Source organism: Drosophila simulans, chromosome 3R (assembly GCF_016746395.2).
Source record: "Drosophila simulans strain w501 chromosome 3R, Prin_Dsim_3.1, whole genome shotgun sequence".
NCBI classification, from domain to species: Eukaryota; Metazoa; Arthropoda; class Insecta; order Diptera; family Drosophilidae; genus Drosophila; species Drosophila simulans.
In genome coordinates, this window is record NC_052523.2 from 26,115,180 (window position 1) to 26,135,488 (window position 20,309).

The 20,309-nt window shown below is 48.1% G+C and overlaps 9 protein-coding genes across 9 annotated transcripts; 5 read left to right on the forward strand and 4 right to left on the reverse strand.

Moving 5' to 3' along the window:
* Nucleotides 1-26: 26 nt before the first annotated feature.
* LOC6740637 (spindle assembly abnormal protein 6 homolog) lies at nucleotides 27-1,711 on the forward strand. The gene is made up of 4 exons (XM_016171072.3): nucleotides 27-216; nucleotides 276-1,127; nucleotides 1,185-1,518; nucleotides 1,573-1,711. Exons 1-4 carry the CDS (start codon nucleotides 43-45, stop codon nucleotides 1,629-1,631), a joined length of 1,419 nt encoding a protein of 472 aa, XP_016036916.1. The 5' UTR covers nucleotides 27-42; the 3' UTR covers nucleotides 1,632-1,711.
* On the reverse strand, nucleotides 1,632-2,378 carry LOC6730151 (coiled-coil domain-containing protein 12). Its single transcript, XM_002105406.4, has 2 exons — nucleotides 2,113-2,378; nucleotides 1,632-2,050 (listed from the first exon to the last, which is right to left on the reverse strand). Exons 1-2 carry the CDS (start codon nucleotides 2,247-2,249, stop codon nucleotides 1,702-1,704), a joined length of 486 nt encoding a protein of 161 aa, XP_002105442.1. The 5' UTR covers nucleotides 2,250-2,378; the 3' UTR covers nucleotides 1,632-1,701.
* A 164-nt stretch (nucleotides 2,379-2,542) lies between these two features.
* LOC6730152 lies at nucleotides 2,543-4,438 on the forward strand. Its single transcript, XM_016177822.3, has 2 exons — nucleotides 2,543-2,881; nucleotides 2,946-4,438. The coding sequence occupies exon 2, from the start codon at nucleotides 3,022-3,024 to the stop codon at nucleotides 4,252-4,254; it is 1,233 nt and encodes a 410-aa protein (XP_016036917.1). The 5' UTR covers nucleotides 2,543-2,881; nucleotides 2,946-3,021; the 3' UTR covers nucleotides 4,255-4,438.
* A 1-nt stretch (nucleotide 4,439) lies between these two features.
* LOC6730153 lies at nucleotides 4,440-4,999 on the forward strand. The gene is made up of 2 exons (XM_002105408.4): nucleotides 4,440-4,824; nucleotides 4,886-4,999. The coding sequence occupies exons 1-2, from the start codon at nucleotides 4,517-4,519 to the stop codon at nucleotides 4,995-4,997; spliced, it is 420 nt and encodes a 139-aa protein (XP_002105444.1). The 5' UTR covers nucleotides 4,440-4,516; the 3' UTR covers nucleotides 4,998-4,999.
* Nucleotides 5,000-5,206: 207 nt separating this feature from the next.
* On the forward strand, nucleotides 5,207-8,428 carry LOC6730154 (ADAM 17-like protease). The gene is made up of 10 exons (XM_016177823.3): nucleotides 5,207-5,346; nucleotides 5,412-5,651; nucleotides 5,707-6,140; nucleotides 6,194-6,388; nucleotides 6,507-6,645; nucleotides 6,832-7,067; nucleotides 7,128-7,691; nucleotides 7,754-7,859; nucleotides 7,933-8,095; nucleotides 8,158-8,428. Exons 1-10 carry the CDS (start codon nucleotides 5,268-5,270, stop codon nucleotides 8,198-8,200), a joined length of 2,199 nt encoding a protein of 732 aa, XP_016036918.1. The 5' UTR covers nucleotides 5,207-5,267; the 3' UTR covers nucleotides 8,201-8,428.
* LOC6730155 (nucleoplasmin-like protein) lies at nucleotides 8,396-9,419 on the reverse strand. Its single transcript, XM_002105410.4, has 4 exons — nucleotides 9,251-9,419; nucleotides 8,973-9,118; nucleotides 8,659-8,826; nucleotides 8,396-8,597 (listed from the first exon to the last, which is right to left on the reverse strand). The coding sequence occupies exons 1-4, from the start codon at nucleotides 9,270-9,272 to the stop codon at nucleotides 8,463-8,465; spliced, it is 471 nt and encodes a 156-aa protein (XP_002105446.1). The 5' UTR covers nucleotides 9,273-9,419; the 3' UTR covers nucleotides 8,396-8,462.
* Nucleotides 9,420-9,565: 146 nt separating this feature from the next.
* On the forward strand, nucleotides 9,566-15,075 carry LOC6730156 (nucleoplasmin-like protein). Its single transcript, XM_002105411.4, has 3 exons — nucleotides 9,566-9,725; nucleotides 9,959-10,092; nucleotides 14,399-15,075. The coding sequence occupies exons 1-3, from the start codon at nucleotides 9,704-9,706 to the stop codon at nucleotides 14,699-14,701; spliced, it is 459 nt and encodes a 152-aa protein (XP_002105447.1). The 5' UTR covers nucleotides 9,566-9,703; the 3' UTR covers nucleotides 14,702-15,075.
* Nucleotides 10,497-14,373, reverse strand: LOC6730157 (sodium-independent sulfate anion transporter). Its single transcript, XM_002105412.4, has 8 exons — nucleotides 13,729-14,373; nucleotides 12,601-12,900; nucleotides 12,189-12,529; nucleotides 11,789-12,098; nucleotides 11,419-11,721; nucleotides 11,211-11,356; nucleotides 10,971-11,153; nucleotides 10,497-10,900 (listed from the first exon to the last, which is right to left on the reverse strand). Exons 1-8 carry the CDS (start codon nucleotides 13,742-13,744, stop codon nucleotides 10,691-10,693), a joined length of 1,809 nt encoding a protein of 602 aa, XP_002105448.2. The 5' UTR covers nucleotides 13,745-14,373; the 3' UTR covers nucleotides 10,497-10,690.
* Nucleotides 15,076-15,181: 106 nt separating the features above from the next.
* Nucleotides 15,182-20,136, reverse strand: LOC6730158 (4-hydroxybutyrate coenzyme A transferase). Its single transcript, XM_002105413.2, has 4 exons — nucleotides 19,611-20,136; nucleotides 16,375-16,767; nucleotides 15,909-16,313; nucleotides 15,182-15,823 (listed from the first exon to the last, which is right to left on the reverse strand). Exons 1-4 carry the CDS (start codon nucleotides 19,789-19,791, stop codon nucleotides 15,369-15,371), a joined length of 1,434 nt encoding a protein of 477 aa, XP_002105449.1. The 5' UTR covers nucleotides 19,792-20,136; the 3' UTR covers nucleotides 15,182-15,368.
* Nucleotides 20,137-20,309: the final 173 nt, after the last annotated feature.

Sequence of the window (20,309 nt, forward strand, 5' to 3'; positions counted from 1 at the left end):
TAAAATTTTAAAAAATAAGGTTTCTCACGCGCCTGATCTGTCATGTGGCCTCCAGGGAGCGAGGATAGCTACTCCGCCAAAATGGACTACGGCAAGAGCGTGGTGAACATCCTGCCCAGCGTAGAGATGCTAGTGAGCTTCAATGGCGACATGACGCGGTCTAGCAAAAGGTCATGTCTACTGTACGCAGAGAGAGTGGACTTCAAGGAGCTGCTGGTAAATATGATTGTTAAGACCTCCTCCGATCAAATTTCGATACATCTTCTGCCCCACAGCAACTAAGATTAACGGAGAAGTCCGATCAACGGCGCATGTATATCACCACAGTGGACAGCGCCTCCTTTCAGGATCTCAAACAGGATCAGTCGCTGAATGTATCATTCTCTGGGTTCATTGACAATGTAGTGCGAATGCTGAAGGACTGCCAGTCGGGTAAACTGGAGCTGCATCTTACTGCACGGGATCAGAACCTTTCATCCGGCAGGGAGGTCCATGACTATTATCTTCAGTTTGTTGAAATACGCTCCTTTAAGAACCTGGTTCACCTTAGCCTGCCCTGTCGTTCTGCCCCCTTGAACACCGTACTCTTCTACATAAACAGCATGCTGGATGCCTCCCACAAAAAGCAATATATTCTCGAGCAAAGTATGCAGCAAATGCAGGCTGAAATCAACGCACAGCGCGTGCAAACGGAAAGGTTGACCACGGAAAACAAAAATCTCAGGGAAGCTCTATCCGAAAATACTCGCATGTTAGAGGAGAAGCATGCTGCAGAGGTCCATCAATACCAGGAAAAACTGGCCAAAATAAACGAGCAGCGCAGCAATGAGCTGGAGAGAAATCGTAGAGCGATCTCCGGCTTTCAGGCCCAATTGGACAAGGCTTCGTTGGAGAAGGCAGAACTAAAGTCGGCCCAAGAGCAGGCCGAGAAACGATGTCAAACCCTGTCCGAGGAGTTGTCCTGTTGCAAAGCGAGAGTGTGCACCCTTAAAGAGCAAAATGACAAACTGCACGGAGATGTGGCCAACGTCAAGAAGCAGGAACGCAAGTTGGAGTACAAAATCGAGGACCTCAAGCAGCACACTGCCGAGCTGCAGGAACATATTCAAAAAGGGAACAAGGAGAAAGTATGTGCATAAAACGATAATGCGCATCAGAAGAGTATATCCCTCTTAATTTTGCAGGCCAACCTAGCCGCTGAACTGGAGGCCGAGAAGAAGATCTTGCACACCAAGCGCCAGGCTTTGGAAATGGCCTCCGAGGAGATCTCCAAGGCGAACCAGATAATCGTCAAGCAAAGCCAGGAGCTGCTCAACCACAAAAAGACCATTGCCTGGCGCACCGAGGTGGCTCTGCAGCAGGAGAAGGCGGTTCAGGCCAAGGAGAGCCTACTATCCCTGCGGGAGAATGAACTGCGCGAGGCACGAATAACTATTGAAAAACTGAGGGAGGAAATCCCCCAGCAATTGCAATCCATGCGTAAGTTTGCCCAGGGACTGGAGCAGAAGTATTCCAAACGTAAGTTAAGACCCCAATCTTTAAGTTTACCTACTTACAGCCTGCTTATTTCAGAAATCCTCATTCTAAAAGAACGGTTGGCAATACCCACGGGCAAAGAAAATCGGCGATAGTTGTACTTATTCTTAATGCATTTTTTCGTTTTTTGTACCAGTTTAGTAAAGTTAGTTGTATTATTCAGCTCTAGTCATAATCCTCCTGAACACTTTCACCTGCATGAGCCGTGGCCACATTTACCGCTTGGCTGATGTCCTCCATTTGGTTCAGTTTCAGTCGCTCACGGATGAGTTCAGCAATAGCTTTCTGTGTGCGTCGTTCCAGTCGCTCCAACTTTTTGCTGGCATCCCGCTTCAGATCCCAGTCGGGTTTGCGAGGTGCTAAATTGGTTATGTCAATCTCATCGATCACCATGGGCTGCTGGAGCAGGCTCAATTGATCCTCCACAGCGGATTCTATGTTGCCCGTGGGTTCCTGTGCTAAAATCTCGCCATCGGTGGTCTCATTCTGGGGCTTGTAGCTGCGGAAGACTGGTCTGCAAAGGTATATGAAACTGTTTTATAGGTATTCATAATAGCATTTCATTGTATTGCTGACTTGGGTAACTTTTCATTGGAGTCGGCGGCGTCTCCTCCTTTGTTTTGCACTTGCTCCCGGAGTTTTTGCAGACGCTCCTTCCGTTTTAGAGATTCTTCTGTCAGCTTGCCGACGCCATTGTTGTCCATCATGCCCATGTGAATTTAGTTCTCAAGATAATATAATTAATTTAAATTTGAGTCTGAGCTCTTCACGTTTATTTATTATTGTTATGTTGCTTGTTCTTTCCATACATATATCGTATATCGATTACAATCGCGTTCGTTACCAGCATGGAATCGTGCAGGTATGAATTATTATTAAATAACAAGATATTTGTTTTTATTTAAGATTGGATTTTATTTTATTTATTACAATTCAAGATTTAGGAGACTCATCAAGATATTAAAAATACATAATTAGTTCAGTGACGAAAGCCACCACATTCCACAACGCATACGGTCTCATCGACTCCACCGATTCATCGATAGCAGCCAAGATGGATACACAGCGTTTGTTTTTGCGCAAGGGGGTGGAAATCGGAAATCTGCTGTACTTTCGTGCACTTTAAACAAACCAAATAGGCATTATAGCCGATGGAAGTGGAACCAGCATCCTTCCAGCTCCTCTAGGAACCCGTTCCAGGGCGCGGCGGCTAGTCCGTGCCAGCCAATTGGCGCAGCGACATCGGCAGAGCGCAACCAGCTGCTGTTTGGAGTAGCAAAAATAAACCAGAGCACAGCTCCCGCTCCCGCTCCCGAGCACACAGACGATCCCGATCCGCATCGAGGTAACTTCTGTGGTCTATTAATATTAGTGGCCGGATAACCAATGCGCGATCCCTTCCCCGACAGAAAGGGAGCACCGACAGCCCATTGTTCTGACACCGATTCTAGATTGCCCGGCCAGATCCGACTCAGCGATCTAAAAATGGAGTGGACGCGCGAGAAGACGCTGCAGCTGATCAGTGAGTACCGCAGCCGACGCGGGCTGTGGGACATGACTTGCGACGAGTACCGGAAGAAGGACGTCAAGCAGCGGCTCTTGAACGAAGTCAGCCAAGTGCTGGGCGGGAACATACCGATCAACGAGCTGGAGAAGAAGTTCCACACGCTGCGAACGCAGTACCACCGCGAGATCAGTCGCATGAAACGCAAGGAGCCCTACAACTCCAAGTGGTTTGGATTCAAGAACCTGGTGTTCCTCAGCTCGCCCTACGCCTGCCGCTCCACAAAAGGTCGCCTGAAGGCGGATCTGCAGGGCGACGAGCGCAAGTTTGTCCTGGGCGAGGTCACCGCCGATCATAACAGCGACAGCAGCACGCCGGCCAATCACAACAGCAACACGAACGCCAACATGAACGAGGAGTACCTCCGCAAGAACCACGCCAGCAGTCGGGCCCAGGAGCTGGAGAAACTCATCGAGGAGACAACCAAAGACGTGGACGACATTGATGAGTCGGAGCTGGAGGAGGGGGAGGTCAAGCCAAAGCAGGCGAAAGAGATGAGTGTCCGCTTTGTGAGCCTCAACGAACAGGAAGAGACGGAGCCGCTGGAGAACCACCATCAGACTCTGATGGACCTGCACCACCAGGGCAACGCCGTGGAAGCCGTCAGCTTCCAGGCCAACGAGAGCGGCGAACTGCACTACCAGACCACACCATCCCAAAGCACGGGCAGCAGCTCGGTGCACGTAATGCCCACACGAATCATTAAGATCCAGCGGCGGGACACGTCGAGTGGGCACGAGGATAGCTACTTTGAGGAGCACACGCAACTGCATCCGCCGCCGGTCAAACGCATGTACTACGAAGCCAGTCCAGCATCGCACAACACCACCTCCATTCTGTCCCCCGCACTGGAAAGCAGTGCCAACGGCACATCCAGCAGTGTGCTGACCACCTCGCCCGGAATAACCATGAGTAACCTGCGCTTGCCCAAGGTGAACACGCCGCCCAAACCAGCCCAGGCCCAAGCCATCCCCAGTCCACCTCCGCCCACCATTGTCAGCCTGCCGCCAGCGCGCGACGAGTTCGCAACGTATGGAGAGTACGTGGCCAACGAGATGCGCGCCATCAGCAATCGGGAGGTGCTTGTCGCCCTCAAGCACCGCATCAACACGGCCATCTTCGAGGCCAACATGGCCGAAATAGCCCCGAAATAGATTGATCACTTAGCTAGAGCTATTAACTACAACTTTAGGTTTAAGGCCTTTGTCTCTGTGCTTTTTATAGGCCTCGTCCCCCGTGACTTGTATTCTCATTTGAATTTGTACATTTAAAATATATATGTATGTAACGATTTAAATACTAAGCCAAATATAAAATTTAGTGGAATTTCAAAAATAAGTTCAATTGGCAGCAGGCCCGTTTAATTCTGTTTCGAGTTCGGGGGAAATTTATTTCTTTGTTTCGTTGGCACTCAAGATGCAGAATCCCATTTGTGAACCGTTCACCAGTTGGCCGGTAAAGTTCGACATCAACCAGCTCATCAAGGAGTTTAAGCCGGAGGAGAAGGGCCGCCAGGTGGATGAGGATAAGTCGCCGCGGGACTTTCTCCACCTACCCGACAACAACTGGGTGGTCCTGCCCAGTTTTAAGTACAGATTCGAGCACTTGACCCCGTATCTTTCCTGCCGCCAGAGCAAATATATGCGGTGCCGCTTTCAGAAGTTTTTAGATAACGTTCCCAGCAGCTACGTGACCATCTCCTTGTATGGCTCCAATGTGAGCAAGTGGGTTATCTTCTTAAGCATTTGTTAGGAAGCTCTCGGTTAAATATCAATTCTCTTCTAGCATGCCCAAGCCGAGGCGAAAGAGTCTGAATGGCCAGTTCTACGGCGTGGACAACAAACTGGCTCCTGTTCCGGCGGTCGCAGATCCTCGCTCTCCCCCGCACCGAAAGTAGGGATACAAATTAACAAGCAATTTAAAATTTATGGTGGAATTACTGCTTCAATAACTATAACTATCTCTAGTACTTGTAATACTTTATGCCTATATTTTTTAAATAATAATTTCACTTTAAATTCAAATCCGCGATATTGCCAGACTGTCGGATTTTGACAGGACCTTGGGACTACCGTTATTTCATCAGTTGTACGTTTCTAACGGTTAAGTGCACGGTTACACTGCAAACGGTAAAAATCAATAATGCAGAAATAGCGGGCGACAAAAAATGTTTACAAAATGCATTAGTTGCTGTGGCCTCGCAATTATCTCGGTTTTTTTCGCCTGCCTTTTCGTTGAGAATTGCGGTGAGCACAGAAATAGACCATAAAAAGACAGGATCTTGATAAAGTGTCCATTTTGTTTCCCTTAGCTGCTCTGCAAAAGACGCTGCGCCACTACGAAATTTTCCACAAGGACGATGTGGTGCACAGGGTGGTGAAAAGGGGTGCCAAGCACAGCACGAATCCCTTCAACACCATCAAGGAGGTGGAGTTCACCACGCTGGGCAAGAACTTCCGGCTGATCCTGCATCCGCACAGGGATGTCCTGCACAGCAAATTCAGGGCCTACGCCGTGGATGCGGATGGCAACGAAACGGTGGTGCATATGGGTAAGATGAGTATCTATAGATGAATATTATAATTCTAAACCCACAATCTCTGCAGATCATGATAGCTTCTATTCGGGTCGGGTGTTTGGCGAACTGGAGTCCTCGGTGCGTGCCCACATCGAAGACGGCACCATGACCATGTCCATTCATTTGCCGGAGGAAACCTATCACATTGAGCCCTCCTGGCGACACCTGCCGGAGGCCAAGAAGGACACCATGGTGGCATACAAGGCCTCGGATGTGAAGGTGCACAAGAATGAGGCGGGTGCCACCCCCAAAACCTGTGGCTACATCAAGGAGGGTCTCGAGCTGGAGGACAAGGAGCACGGTGATACTCTGGACAATGAGCTGCACGCGAGGGAGAAGCGTCAGTCCGATCAGTACGAGTACACGCCCACCAAGACCCGCTGTCCCTTGCTCTTGGTGGCAGACTACCGATTCTTTCAGGAAATGGGCGGAGGCAACACCAAGACCACCATTAACTACTTGGTGAGCTCCTGAAAGAATCCACCTTCTATCATCTAGTAACTTTTAATCTTTAGATAAGCCTCATCGATCGGGTGCACAAGATCTACAACGACACTGTGTGGCAGGACCGCTCGGATCAGGAGGGATTCAAGGGCATGGGCTTCGTGATCAAGAAGATCGTGGTGCACTCGGAGCCCACGAGACTGCGAGGAGGCGAGGCACACTACAATATGATCCGTGAGAAGTGGGACGTGCGCAATCTCCTGGAGGTGAGTTGACTTCATCAAAGCCCCGTCACTTTTCGTGTAGCTGCTCTACCTCATGGTCATCTAACTCTTGTATCTCTCACTTTAACTCCGACTCCTCCGTGGCCATTTCACCGGCTAGGTCTTCTCCCGGGAGTACAGCCACAAAGACTTTTGCCTTGCCCATCTCTTTACCGATCTCAAGTTCGAAGGCGGCATTTTGGGCCTGGCCTACGTGGGCTCCCCCCGTCGCAACTCCGTTGGCGGCATTTGCACTCCAGGTTGCTACACCCAGTTGACTCTCATGTTTGTCCTTTTCATTTGGCTTATAGACTTTCGTTTCCTTTGTTTTCTTTTTCTTTTGTTTTCAGCTTGCTTTTAAGGGGTGCCATGAAATCCCAAGAGGGTTTCTGGTATACCCTTAAGTTATGTATCCCAAACTAACTTATTTTCTTTTCGTCTCCAAGAATACTTCAAAAATGGTTACACTCTGTACTTGAACTCGGGTCTGAGCAGCTCCCGCAACCACTATGGTCAGCGGGTCATCACCAGGGAGGCTGACCTGGTCACGGCCCATGAGTTTGGACACAACTGGGGCTCGGAGCACGACCCCGACATTCCGGAGTGCTCACCCAGCGCCTCGCAAGGCGGCAGTTTCCTCATGTACACGTACTCCGTCAGTGGCTACGATGTGAACAATAAGGTATGCTTCTCCTGTACCTCCACAAATAGAATTCTTTAATGACTTCCTATTCCTTAACAGAAATTCTCCCCCTGCTCCCTGCGTTCCATCCGTAAGGTGCTGCAAGCCAAATCGGGCAGATGCTTTTCAGAGCCCGAAGAGTCCTTCTGCGGCAACCTGCGAGTCGAGGGCGACGAGCAGTGCGATGCTGGTCTTTTGGGCACCGAGGACAACGACTCCTGCTGCGACAAGAACTGCAAGCTGCGTCGGAACCAAGGAGCCATGTGCAGCGACAAGAATTCGCCGTGCTGCCAGAACTGCCAGTTCATGGCCTCCGGAATGAAGTGCCGCGAGGCGCAATACGCCACCTGCGAGCAGGAGGCTCGCTGCACCGGGGCCCACGCTGAGTGTCCCAAATCGCCGGCCATGGCGGACGGAACCACCTGCCAGGAGCGCGGTCAGTGCCGGAATGGCAAATGCGTGCCGTACTGCGAGACCCAGGGTCTCCAGAGCTGCATGTGTGATATCATCGCGGATGCCTGCAAGCGCTGCTGTCGCATGAGCATCAATGAGACTTGCTTCCCCGTGGAGCCACCTGATGTCCTACCCGATGGCACACCCTGCATCACAGGATTCTGCAACAAGGTATGCTTGTGAATTGAGTCCTTAGACTGACCATAATCATGCTAAACTGCGATTTCTTTCAGGGCGTATGCGAAAAGACCATACAGGATGTGGTGGAGCGCTTCTGGGACATCATCGAGGAGATAAATGTGGCCAAGACCTTGAGGTTTCTCAAGGACAACATTGTCAGTAAGTATTGCAATCTTAAATATTTCACTCTCCAAATACCTACTAAGCCACACTTGGTCAATCCTATTTTCAGTGGCCGTTGTCCTCGTCACCGCAGTCTTTTGGATTCCCATCAGTTGCGTCATATCTTACTTCGACCGCAAGAAGCTGCGCCACGAAATGAAGCTGATTGAGTGGAGCCAGAAACTGGACCTTATACATCCCAGTGACGAGAGGCGTAGAGTGATTCACATACGGTAGGCGTTCAGCTTCCTACTTCATAATGATATACTAATAACCAACCAATCTATACTTTCAGAGTGCCACGCCAGAAGATTTCGGTGGCCCGAGCCTGTAACTAGCACAAAAACCCAGTGGGTTTCTTTTGTTTTAATCTTCCGTGAGCATTCTTCTCAAAACTGCCACAATTCGTTTACATTAAGTGACATATTTGAACATACGCAACACAGAATGAATAAAATTCCATATAATATAGACCAAAAACAAAAGGTCATTATAATTCGATGGTGCCTGTTAATAGTGGTTTCTTTACATAATTGAAGTCGTAATAAAGTTTTTATTTTTTCGGATCATTTAGTTAGCTTACTGGAGTGTAATGTGTTTCTACTTCTTCTTATTACTCTTTCCGTTCGTCTGAGGAGCTGCTTCTTCGTCGAATTCCAGTTCGCTATCCTCCTCCTCGTCCGAATACTCCTCGTAAATCTGACCGTCGTCAAACTCGCCAAAGTTCATCTCGACCTGAGGTTACGGCAATTTGTTAGTAACAGGAACATAAACTAGATAGATGGATGAAGCTCACCTTGCCGCAGACGTGTACGGGCCCACTTCCCTGCACCAGTTTGAAGGTCACTGATCCGTTGGGGAACTCGACATTTGGTCTTAAGCTACGGGTCTCGCCGACCTTCAGCACGGCAATGGGGATCTTCAGTGTTTTCTTCTCGCCATCGTCGTTTATGTTCGTCTCCGCCTGGAAGAGAAATATTACATTTTTGTTAATTTTATCACTGTAAAATTTTCTAGTTTTTCACGAAATATGAGATGAGTTAAATCAGACATGCCGTTTTTTAATTTACGACCTGCGGCTCGGGGCAAATTGCCTGTATCGAGGCTCACCTGTACAACGTTGAATTCGCCGGTCTTCGCTTCTGGGCCGAGGGAAATCTGTTTGATGATGAGCTTGTGCGAGTGGACGATGTACTCCTCGGGTACATCTGGGACCTCGAACTGTGCGATGGCCTCCTTCTCGCTGAGTGTGACACCTGGAAGTGGACGAACGGCGAGAAGGGTTGGATTTCAGACTGCTTTTTGCCGGCTGGAGGGGAGCTGCTCGCAGCGTGGGTCTGGGATGGCTATTGGAGCGCTCTTCCAGCCCAAATGGCACTGGTACTCACCATAAAACGACTCGGACTCCATTTGCAGGCCTTGGAACACAGATGTACAGTCAATTAATAAAAGAACCTTTTGTACTCTACACGTGCCCGTAAAACGGCGATGGCTGCAGTTGTGTGAAGCGTTGAGCGGTGCGGTTATCGAAGCGCAGGACTATCGATAGTCTTCGTTTAATTTGCTGGGAACTACGCAAGTACAGGTAATAAAGCCTTGAATTATTTTTGTATATATTTTACTGATGTATTAAGCTTGCAACTAACGAACATAGGTTGTTACATTCGATTGGACACTAAAAGTGGCAGCCCTGCGATTGTGATTCCCAGTCTGATAATCATCGATTTCGGCGCCTTACGTCCGCCTGGCAACCCTGCGACAGCTACCATTTTGCAAAAGATTTTGCTCAACACGTGTTCGCTGCTGGTTTTGTGTGGAATTAATATTAAATATTACCTACCATGGCTGAGGAATCATTCTACGGTAATTACAATTTAGCAGTTGCACTCTGTAGGCAGCGAAAGAGGGCAAAAGTGGCCGCGTAGAAGGCGTATTTACCACCGAAAAGGCGGAGTGTCTGCGACGCTTGCCGGTGTTTTGGCTCCAAGGTTGCCGCTGGCCAATTTGTGTGTCTGTCTGGCCTCAAACTCCCGGATTTGAGTGCGTGAAAAAGATACGAATCAAAAAGTATAATGGCGAATATATCCCCTCCGCAGGAGTCACTTTGACCGCCGAGAGCGACAGCGTCACGTGGGATGTGGACGAGGACTACGCACGCGGCCAGAAGCTGGTCATCAAACAGATCCTCCTGGGCGCCGAGGCCAAGGAGAACGAGTTCAACGTGGTCGAGGTGAGTACTCCATTCATTGTGTATGCGGAACGGGGCATTCAGTGCATGTAGTAAATCCCAAAAATTGTGTATGCGCGCGCCGGTTGGTGTCGTCTTCTTTTTTCTTTCTCATTTTTTGCTGCATTTTTCCGGCCGGCGGGGCAGGGACCGGTTTCCATTTTTCCCCCAGACCAGAACAACCTCGAACTTTTCGCTCGCTGTGGGCTAGGGTAATTTTGTCTGTACATCTGCAGACGGCCGCCGAGTAGCCAGCCCCCGGCTGCCGATTGCCATGGTACATTGACAGTATCTATACATTCTTTTTAGTATCTAGGTACTTGCAAAGAAGTACTAGGTACTTTACGACTGTCCCAGTAAATCTGTATATTGTTAGGAACTTTCGGGAATAACTTTCAAGGCCCATCTTGTTTAAAGAATATAATTTTTATTATAATAAATATTATTAGTGTGTGCTTTAAAATTTCTTCTTAGTTGTACCTAAACTTGGTTATACCTTAACCATCAAGATTCTCAAAGTTTAAGTACCCCACCTTTCCAAACCGAATTCATTGGCGCAACTGTACGCAGATACACATACGGCAAAACAAAAGAGCACTCTTTATTGACTCAAGTCAACGGCGATACATGAATCGGCTGTCTCGGCATCCGCAATTGTTTGCATTAGGTCTGAAAAGCTTTTCGAGAACTTGAACATACTGCGCAGCTTCCTGTCCATCCGGCAAATCACTCCCGCCGCCGGAATACTCCAGTTCCAGCATATCATGTCGCACTTCAGCAAGGCGAGATCTTCGCGCAGCGACTTGAGGTTCTTCGCGGGGAATAGAGAAGAGTTTTCGGGTCAAAGGTCATAGTTTGCAGCAAATCAAGCTGGCACTCACCAAAGCCACGGTCGTATCAATTGAGGCGATCTCGTGCCCCTTGATGACCACCAGTGTGGTGGGTGCACCTCCCTCGCTGTTCCTTTGCGTCACGTGCGACACAATCGACATCTTCAAGTACTCGGCTGCCGCGTAGTCCACGCTGCCCTTGAGATCGGCCATGGTCACCTCGATGCCATTGAACTAGGTGGATTGCCATTCGAAATTATTGGGCTCTATATATGCAGAGTATCAGCTCACCTTCTCGGTTGCCAAGAAAAACTGCGGCTTCATGCTCTTGTAGAGCAGGAAAAGGGCATTGAAGACGATGCCCACCACCATTCCGTACTCCAGGGTCCAGAAGACACAGGTCAACACGGTAACCAGGAAAGGCAGCATATCGCGCTCTGCAACACAACCGGAATTACTATGACTACACGTGGACTCCCTAATGCCATGCAGCACTCACTTTTAGCCCGCCAAATCTCGCCGATGGTCTCGTACTCCACCATAAAGAACATGGCTGCAATGATGATGGCTGCCAGGGTCGCCTTTGGAATGTAGGCAAATGTGGTGGTGAGGAAAGCCAGGGTCAAGAGGACTAGAGCGCCGGTGACCGCACCACCCAGCGGGGTCCTAACTCCACTGGCGTTGTTGATGGCTGTCCTGGTGAAGGATCCAGTAATGGGCATGGAGGAGAAGAAGCTGCTGAGGATGTTGCTGACGCCCAGGGCAATCATCTCCTGCGATGCATCAACTATCTTGCCCTTGGCTGGAAGGAGAAGAAACTCAAGTTGTGGACTATGAACTGCATAGTTTAGATAATCCTCCGCACTCACAGAATGCCTTGGCCACAGCTATGCTCTCCAATATGGACAACAGTGGTATGGACACCAGGGCAGTGCCTACGTTCGATACCATGCCACCAAAGCTGATGCTTTCTCCAGTCTCCGGATCCTCTGTGTGAAAGGGGGGAAGCTTGAAGGGCGGCAGGCCTGGAGTGATGCTGCCGCTGACTAGAAAGGGCAGTTTGCCATCGTTCTTCAGAAGATAGCACAGCAGTATGCCAATTACCACGGCCACAGCATTGCGGGCCAGTGAAATATACTTCCACACGCTTTTGAAGCCGAAAGGCAGGTCTTTCAGTTGCTGAAATTATTTAAAAATTTTAGACTCGCTAATCAAACATTCTAATTAAGCAATTTGAGGCTTTAAAGGTGCTTCTTTAAAGTTACCCACCCTCATGAGCAGCAGGAGCACAAGTGTACAGCAGCCAAGGATGGCATCGTTTCGACGTGTTTGCGTTATGTGACCGAAGAAGTATATCCAGCTGTTTAGGAACCCACTGGCACTACTGCTGATCCCAAAGAGGCTATTAACCTGGCCGGTGGCAATGGTTAGGGCGGCTGCCATCGTAAAACCCGTCGTCACCGGCACCGATATGAACCGCATGAGCACTCCGAGATTGAGTAAACCCATTAGAGTGATGATGCAGCCGGACAGGAAGCATATTAGCACCGCATACGCTGGGTTGCCGTCCACATAAGGCTGCACCATCAGCGCCATGATGGCCGTAGGGCCTGTGGAACAACGATTTGAGTTACTTAGCGCATGGGCGGAACACCACCTCACCAGAGGCTCCACAACTCACCCACTGTGATGTCCTTACAGGTTCCAAGGAGTATGTACACAAATCCACCCATAAAAGCGGAGTAGAGCCCATAGGCTGGTGGCAGATTGGCCACAGCTCCGTAGGCTATGGCCTGTGGCACGGCTGTGAGGCCCACGGTGAGACCAGCCACCACATCCATGGCCAGAAAGTTCCACTGGTACTTGGGCAGCCAATCGGTGACGGGCAGGTATTTGTGGACAGAACGCATGCTGCAGCAGCTCCTCGCCTTTGAGCTCACGGCACCGCAAACGTTCGGCAGGCGCTCCCGATAAAGATCATCTGGAAAGCACAAATGGGCTATTTAGTGGGTGTACCTCCTGGGGCGCCTTGAAATCTTGATATGGCCGCAGTTAAGTGGTTTACTTGATTGAAAAACGCTCTTTTATGTACACCTATTCGCAATCTCTGCACATGATCTGAAGTGCTTCGATGATTTCCTGCGGCTCGGTGGTCTTGTGACTTCTGGAAAAATACCAAAGATGTCTACAAGCTGATAGACAAGTTCATCCAGCAGGCAGCCTGAAGCAGCCGGCAGGCTTGTCTCTTGACAATGCTTTAATGTTAGCACTTTGAACCCTCTGTTTTGGTGTCTCATATTCTAGATAATTAGTGAGCCACCTATAGTATCCTTGGCTAGTTTATATCTTATGCATTTATGTTATTCAACGGGGGAAATTTACGTTTTGATCCCTTTCTGCTTGATGGACACGTCCATCCCCAGGAAGCCAGCTTGTCACTGATAATTCATCTTTCGGAGCTCGTAATAGCACTGTCATCTTGCGGATTCTCTTGTCTAATTACGGACTTATTACCGGGTATTTACCATAAATAATGTAGACGCGCACACCCTTGTTCTCCGAAAACCTTTGTTTAGTTTCCTTTAATTGTAGTTTATCTCATCAAGTTTAAGGTAAACTAGTTCTTTATTTATAGCTTTTATCATAGAACAATCAACCAGTGTTTGTTCCTTGACTAATTATAGCTCCATTGAGAAATAGTTCGTGTTTCCTGATATTCAAAGTTGTTTTTATTAGAAGGTAGGTGTAGTTTCCTTCGTATCACACTGCTTTCACTTATCCTCTTGAGGGAACGCGCTTCTCCACTTACCTTCGTTATCGCGCATGTCGACAAGATCTTTGGAGCACTTTACGATCGGCCAATACTAGAGGCAGTTTTGATTCGAATTACACGTTGCGGATGATTAATTAGCGGTCACTTGTTAGATTCGCGCTTGCTGGACTCCGGTTCAGTTGAGCCTGGCTGCAGTTTAAAGGGAACGAACCGATCCACTCCAGCGTGGGCAGACGAGTGGTCAAGCGGCCGCCAGTCGACGGGGTTATTACCGAAAGCGACTGTGCGAATATGTGAGTGCGTAGGCAGTTATCATCGGACGGACAGTTCAGTTAGTTTTGGGGAAGGTGTTCTGTTCGGTCGACAACGATAAGAGATAGAGACGAAGACGAAGACTGCAGAGCGATTAAGTGGGCCAGTCGTGATGAACTTCGCGCTATCTGCTCGCTGGATCCGAAATTTGTGTAATCGGGGAATTCAACAACTATCTTCGGCCACTTGAAAGGCCTATGACGGGGATCTATATGGGTCAATCTTGGCCAGGAATCTTATGCAGTTAAAAGCAGGCAGAGATGTGCCAATTGATGTTCCCACCTGAGTGAACAATAGATAACATTCAAAACGTGTCTAACTTCAATTTATTTATAAGCCACTTGAAAAGTCTATGAATCTATCTAATTTGCGAATCTTCCCCTTGTTTACACAGGTGAACACACCCAAGGACTCCGTGCAAATTCCCATCGCCGTCTTGAAGGCCGGAGAGACCCGCGCCGTCAATCCCGACGTGGAGTTCTACGAGTCGAAGGTGACGTTCAAGCTGATCAAGGGCAGCGGACCCGTCTACATCCACGGACACAACATCAAGGACGATGTGGAGGTGGTCGACATGGAGGAGGATGACGAGGAGGACGATGTGGCCGAGGACGAGGAGGACGAGCACCCAAAGAAGCGCGCCAAGATCGAGAACGCCGCCGATGGTAAAAATGCCAAGAACAACAAGAAGAAGTAAACTGCTGACCGCCAATCATCCATCGAGGTTTAAGCTATAAAAGTGTAGATTTTAAAGCAAAAACAGTTTTAGGCCCTATAATACAATACGATGCATACTGAGAATACAATCTAGTTCCTTTTGAACAGCTCCTTTTACATTCAATTCAAAGACAACGTTGTGTGCTCGGTCGTGTTTCCCCAGCGAATGGTCTGTCGCTCAGCCAGGAGTTCCGCTCCCGGAAGCGGGAGCGGATCGGACCGTGACCGATCGGACACTAATCGAACACACAGATTTGTATATATATTAAAGTATAACTAAAGCTAAGCCGGACTTCCTGTACGCGCCCCCTTCATATTTGCAGTATGAAAATAAACTCGTCGGAATACAAACAATATTATTGCATTTTACTCAAGTGGGAGTTCGTTTTAAACGCTATCTCAGACAGATATACTTATCTTCTCCGTTTAGCACACATTGTTCTCTTATTGAAACCAGACATTTAATCAATTTCAGTTTTATTTCTCCCATCAATTCGTTACTCATCAATTGAAATTTCAGATTTGGTAATGCTAAAGGGCTATCATGATTGCAGTTCTATGAAGTGGATCAAAGCGATTTCGGGAATGCCTTCAAAGATTGCGGGTTGCTGCTAGTACATAGTGATCTCTAGGAGTTCAGTGCTTGCTTAGTTCGGCGAGGGCATAACCTTGATGCGCTCGAAGGCCTGTTTCTCCAGGGTCTCGCGGTGCTTGGGATCGGCGATCTGGATGAGTTCGTACATCCTCTGGCGCACGTTCTTGCCGAACAGCGAGGCGATGCCGTGCTCCGTGACGACGTAGTGGACGTGGGCACGCGAAGTGACGACGCCAGCGCCTGCCTTCAGCGTGGGAACAATCTTGCTCTCGCCCTTGTTGGTGGTCGATGGCATGGCAATAATTGGCACACCCAGGCCATCGAGACCCTCCGCCGCTCCGCGAATGAAGTCCACCTGTCCGCCGAAGCCGGAGTAGAAGCGGGGACCAATCGAGTCTGAGCACACCTGTCCAGTCAGATCCACCTCAATGCAGCTGTTGATGGCCGTCATGCGAGGCTGCTGTTTCACAATGCTGGTGTTGTTCACATAGTCGATGGCGTACATCTCTGAAAGGTGGACAGTGAGACATTAGATCGTTCTCATATCCCATACATTTTCAATTCAACTTCAGTGTTTCAGGTCTAAACCTACCGATGAAGGGGTTGTTGTCCACGAAGTCGTACAGAGCCTTGTCGCCGATAAGGAAGGAGCCCACAATTCTGCCCTGGTGCATCTTCTTCTTGCTGTTGGTGACGCATCCCTTGCGCACGAGCTCCACGACACCGTTGGCGAACATCTCGGAGTGGATGCCCAGATCCTTGTGGTTGTGCAGGGCGGCGAGTACGGCGTCTGGGATGCTGCCAATGCCCATCTGCAGGGTGGCGCCGTCCTTGACGAGGTTCTCGGCAATGAGCTTGCCGATCTTCTTCTCGACATCGGAAATCTTACCAGTTCCGTGCTGAGGCAGATCATCGGTCACCTCGATGGCGAGGTCGAAGTGAGACTTGTGGATGATGGCATCGCCGAAGGTGCGCGGCATCTTGGGGTTGATTTGAGCTGAAAAAGAAGTAGCATTAGTTCCACTGTAAATCATACTTCTGAAGTTCACGCAACTCACCAACAATGAGCTTCGAGTTGAGCAGCGCAGCGCGCACACAATCGACGCTGGTGCCGAGGGAGCAGTAGCCGTGGTTATCCGGCGGCGACACATGAATGAAGGACACATCTGGCTTTACGATCTGCTTGTAGAACAGATTCGGGATCTCGTGAAGGAAGATGGGCACATTATCACCACGACCGTCGGCCACCGCCTTGCGCACATTGGCACCCATGAAGAAGGAGTTCGAGCGGAAGTGGTCCTTGTACTCCGGCTTGGCGTACTCGCCAGGACCCTCCGTGTGCATGTGGCACACCGTGACGCACTCCAGGTTGTTGCTCTTTCCGTGCTTGGCCATCGCGTTCAGCAGAGCCACGGGTGTGGCGGCTGCTCCGCCAGCGAAAACCGTGTCACCTGGAATGGAGGCGAGAAACCGCAGGTTTTATTACCAATATTTTTATTAGGCACACGCTGCTAATCAGCCAATCCGCAGTTATTGTAGGCAGGGCTTATCTAAAGATTTGCATGACATGCTATCCGAGGGCCTACAATTAATGCTCTCCAATATTGCCTAATTAATGATGCTTTTAATGTTAAATGATAACGAAATAAGCAGGATTTATATCATTTATTGAACTGTTTTGAAACATAGTCTTATGTTTCCTTATGTTATAAACCAAATTTATGATATTGTTAATCCGAAGAGCGTGGCCTGATCCATTCAATGGAATCCTGACCTGGCAATTAATGCACTTCGTAATAAAATAATTCTGCTCGGATTACCTTTATAACGTACGCTAAGAGAAAAACTAGTTTTGAAATTAGAACACTCTCTGATAATTGATCATAAAAACATTCATATATATATATTTATATTGTTATTTAAATTGTTATACATCAAAGTAATATAACTTTCTTTACATCTTTAATCAACAAATTCTGTTTCTGTAAGTCTCATTCATAACTATTTACATACTTTTATTGCGCTGGTCATGCTTTCATTGAGACTATAAATTTGTTTCCAAAAACGAATTGTGCCGATATTCGGAAATCTTCTCTCTGATCATTCCACTTTCTCGCTCTCTGAATTTAGTTTGTTGCTCTCGAAAGCTTAAAAGCTATAGCTAATATACACTCATATGTACATACTTTTATTAGTTAATGGGAAGAGTGATAATGCGAATGCGAGGAGTGGGAGCGCTTATTGCCCAGAAACGCGTGATAATCAATGTTTGTAAATAAATAACACCGGTTTCCCAGTGGGCATTACATGGCAAACATGTCGATTCGAGATTATATTATAATATATATAGATTTTGCCTTTTGATTAACGAGCCAGAAAGTAGAAGCACATCAATTTAGCAAAATGTATCTGATTGGGCTGTGTTACGTAAGAGAATTGTAGCTTTTAATCGGAACTTTGGGACAAATGATAAAATGGAATAGTTATGCTTTGTGTTCCTCTATACTTGATCTATAAAAATGTGCAAATATAGTAAGGTATCTATTTAATACACATCTGAATTGCATCTCTAATGCAGTTTTAAGCACATGCATCATGTTTGGCCAATCTATTTTGGTCTCCAACATGTAGAGGCCGGCATTCCGAAGTTCTTCTGCAAGAGGAAATAGAAGGAACCGTGATGGGCACATTAAGTCGAACGAGCGAGCCCCTTCAACTGGGGAATCATGCGATAAGTGCGATTCTTATCGGCAGACGTCTGAGCCACGTCGACACCCACGGTCAAGTTTTCCGCGAGGCTCACTATCAATTTATTTATTTATTTACCGTAACTTGAAGTCAATTATGCATTTCCTACGCATAGGCTTAGTTAGCTAGTGCCTACTGTACCACTTATTATCTGCCAAAAACGTGCCAAACGAAAAAGTTTTCCAAATCAAATTACGTCGCAGATTTGGCATGGCTCGTGTTGGTGATTTTGGCTAAAATTAGAGATACCGATTTTGGGTGACGTTTCGCTGGGCGCTGCGATGTGCCACTCCCCCTCCAAAGACCCGCCCCCCGCCGCAATATCACCAATTTGCATGGACCTGCTGATGAGATGCCGTAGAAGTGCTAAGAAATTAAGATTTCAGCGGGCGCCGAGGGCGTGTCCACATATTTGTTTGCATCCGAGTCCCAGGAGATTGTCTTCAAATTGGGACAATTGAATTTAATCAGAGCAGAGGGTTCCCAAAAATCAGATGATTGCTATCGTTATACTGGCATATAGAAATTATCTAACAGATTTATCGTTTTGATAAGAAAGCTTGTTGGGAATTAATGAATATTTTTCGAAGCACTCCATCCATGCTTTAGTTTCCATAATTCACCTGCTGATACTCGTTGCATAACCTTGCCTTCTTATAGAGCTGCTGCTGAATACCATAGTATATGGCATATGGGTTCCTACGGAGAGCAGGTCTTATCAGCACCTCATCCAAAGGCCGGCTGAGTGGATGGACTTGTTTATGAGCTACATACGCGGTTGTTCTTGCCACCAAGCTGAGCTTTGCATCGGACCTTTCTCTGCTTTTTGCCCGGGGTACAAAGTACAACTTGGCTGGAAACTCATCTACAGCGCCAAGCATACGAGTATGCATTATTAAATGTGTATAAATATCTACATTCGTGGAGGTGGCACGCACAGCTGGTTTCACGCGATTAAATGAATATAGCTTACACTTGTGCTGCTGCAACACCAGGAATTACGAATAAAAACATGGGGTCTACTGATAGCCCCACAAGGGGGTAGCATTTCGATAAGGTTTGCTACTTGAAGTCTGATTTTGCTATTGTATAACTCCTATAACTATTTATCATACTGGGACCCCAATCAACTAGAAACCTATTCCCTGTCACAAGGTAATACAATACACTAAATATTTGATTCTAACTTGTGTATTATATATCCCCACGAGTTGCTCCTAATCACGGTCAATTAAATGCCAGCCATCCAAATACCGAGCACCCTGTGAGTGCCCTTCCCTATATACGTACGTACGTATGTTCATGCATATGTGCTCCAAAGTAGTTTGGATTGCGGGCACACATGGGCTTACATTTGCATGGCCCCACAACCCGGTGTTCTCGTTTTCATTCTGTTTTCCTAAGCAGGCCCACTAGAAGGTTACATAACCGAAAGATTGCAAACAGCACAAGGCAGCGATAACTGGGAGGCCAGTTCTGCTAGGAATGGAAAGGGGGGGTGGGGGGTTTCTCCTGGCCAGATGATATGAGGGCCAGTGGGACTCACCGGATTTCACGCATGCCACGGCCTCTTCCGGCTTGACGATTGGAGGCTCCCGAGCGATGGGATGCGACAGCTCCCGCACGTAGGTGAAGTAGTTGTTGTGGGCGGAGACCGAGGAGGCGGTGGCCGCCGTCTTCAGGAGACTGTTCAGCTGGCCCACATGGCGCGCCAATTGCTTGCTCATGGTGGTCTGTGTAGTGTAGTAGTGTGTACTGAGTACTCTGTTGTAGGCACGCACGTCGCAAAGGGTTAAGCTAGAAGTCCGCGAGATGCAGGAGGCGATGAGTGGTGGGTTTTCACTGAGGAGAGACTGCTTAGCTGAGTTCCGTCCGCTGCGGCACCAAATTTGCAACTGGTTCGCCAAACAAAAACGCCATAAAAGCTCCGCGGCAAAAGCTCTCTTCCTCCGATCGCAATCCAATCCCGCCCAGCTGCGGGCCACTCCTCTGCACTTCGAGTTCGTGTTGCACTCACGTAGATGTACTCATTTGATTGTTTAATGTGTTCCAGGGTATGGAATTTGGGAATATATTGTTTTTTTCCACATTTCATATTGATATTTCAAAAACTACCAGCTGCCTGTGTTGAGCAACGCACGGGCAGTTCGATAGCACCGGCTACCAGTAGTTATCGATTGTTGCTGAATTTCGCGCCACTTTTGAACGCTGTGCAAAGTGCAATTCTTAGGCGAATGAAACACAA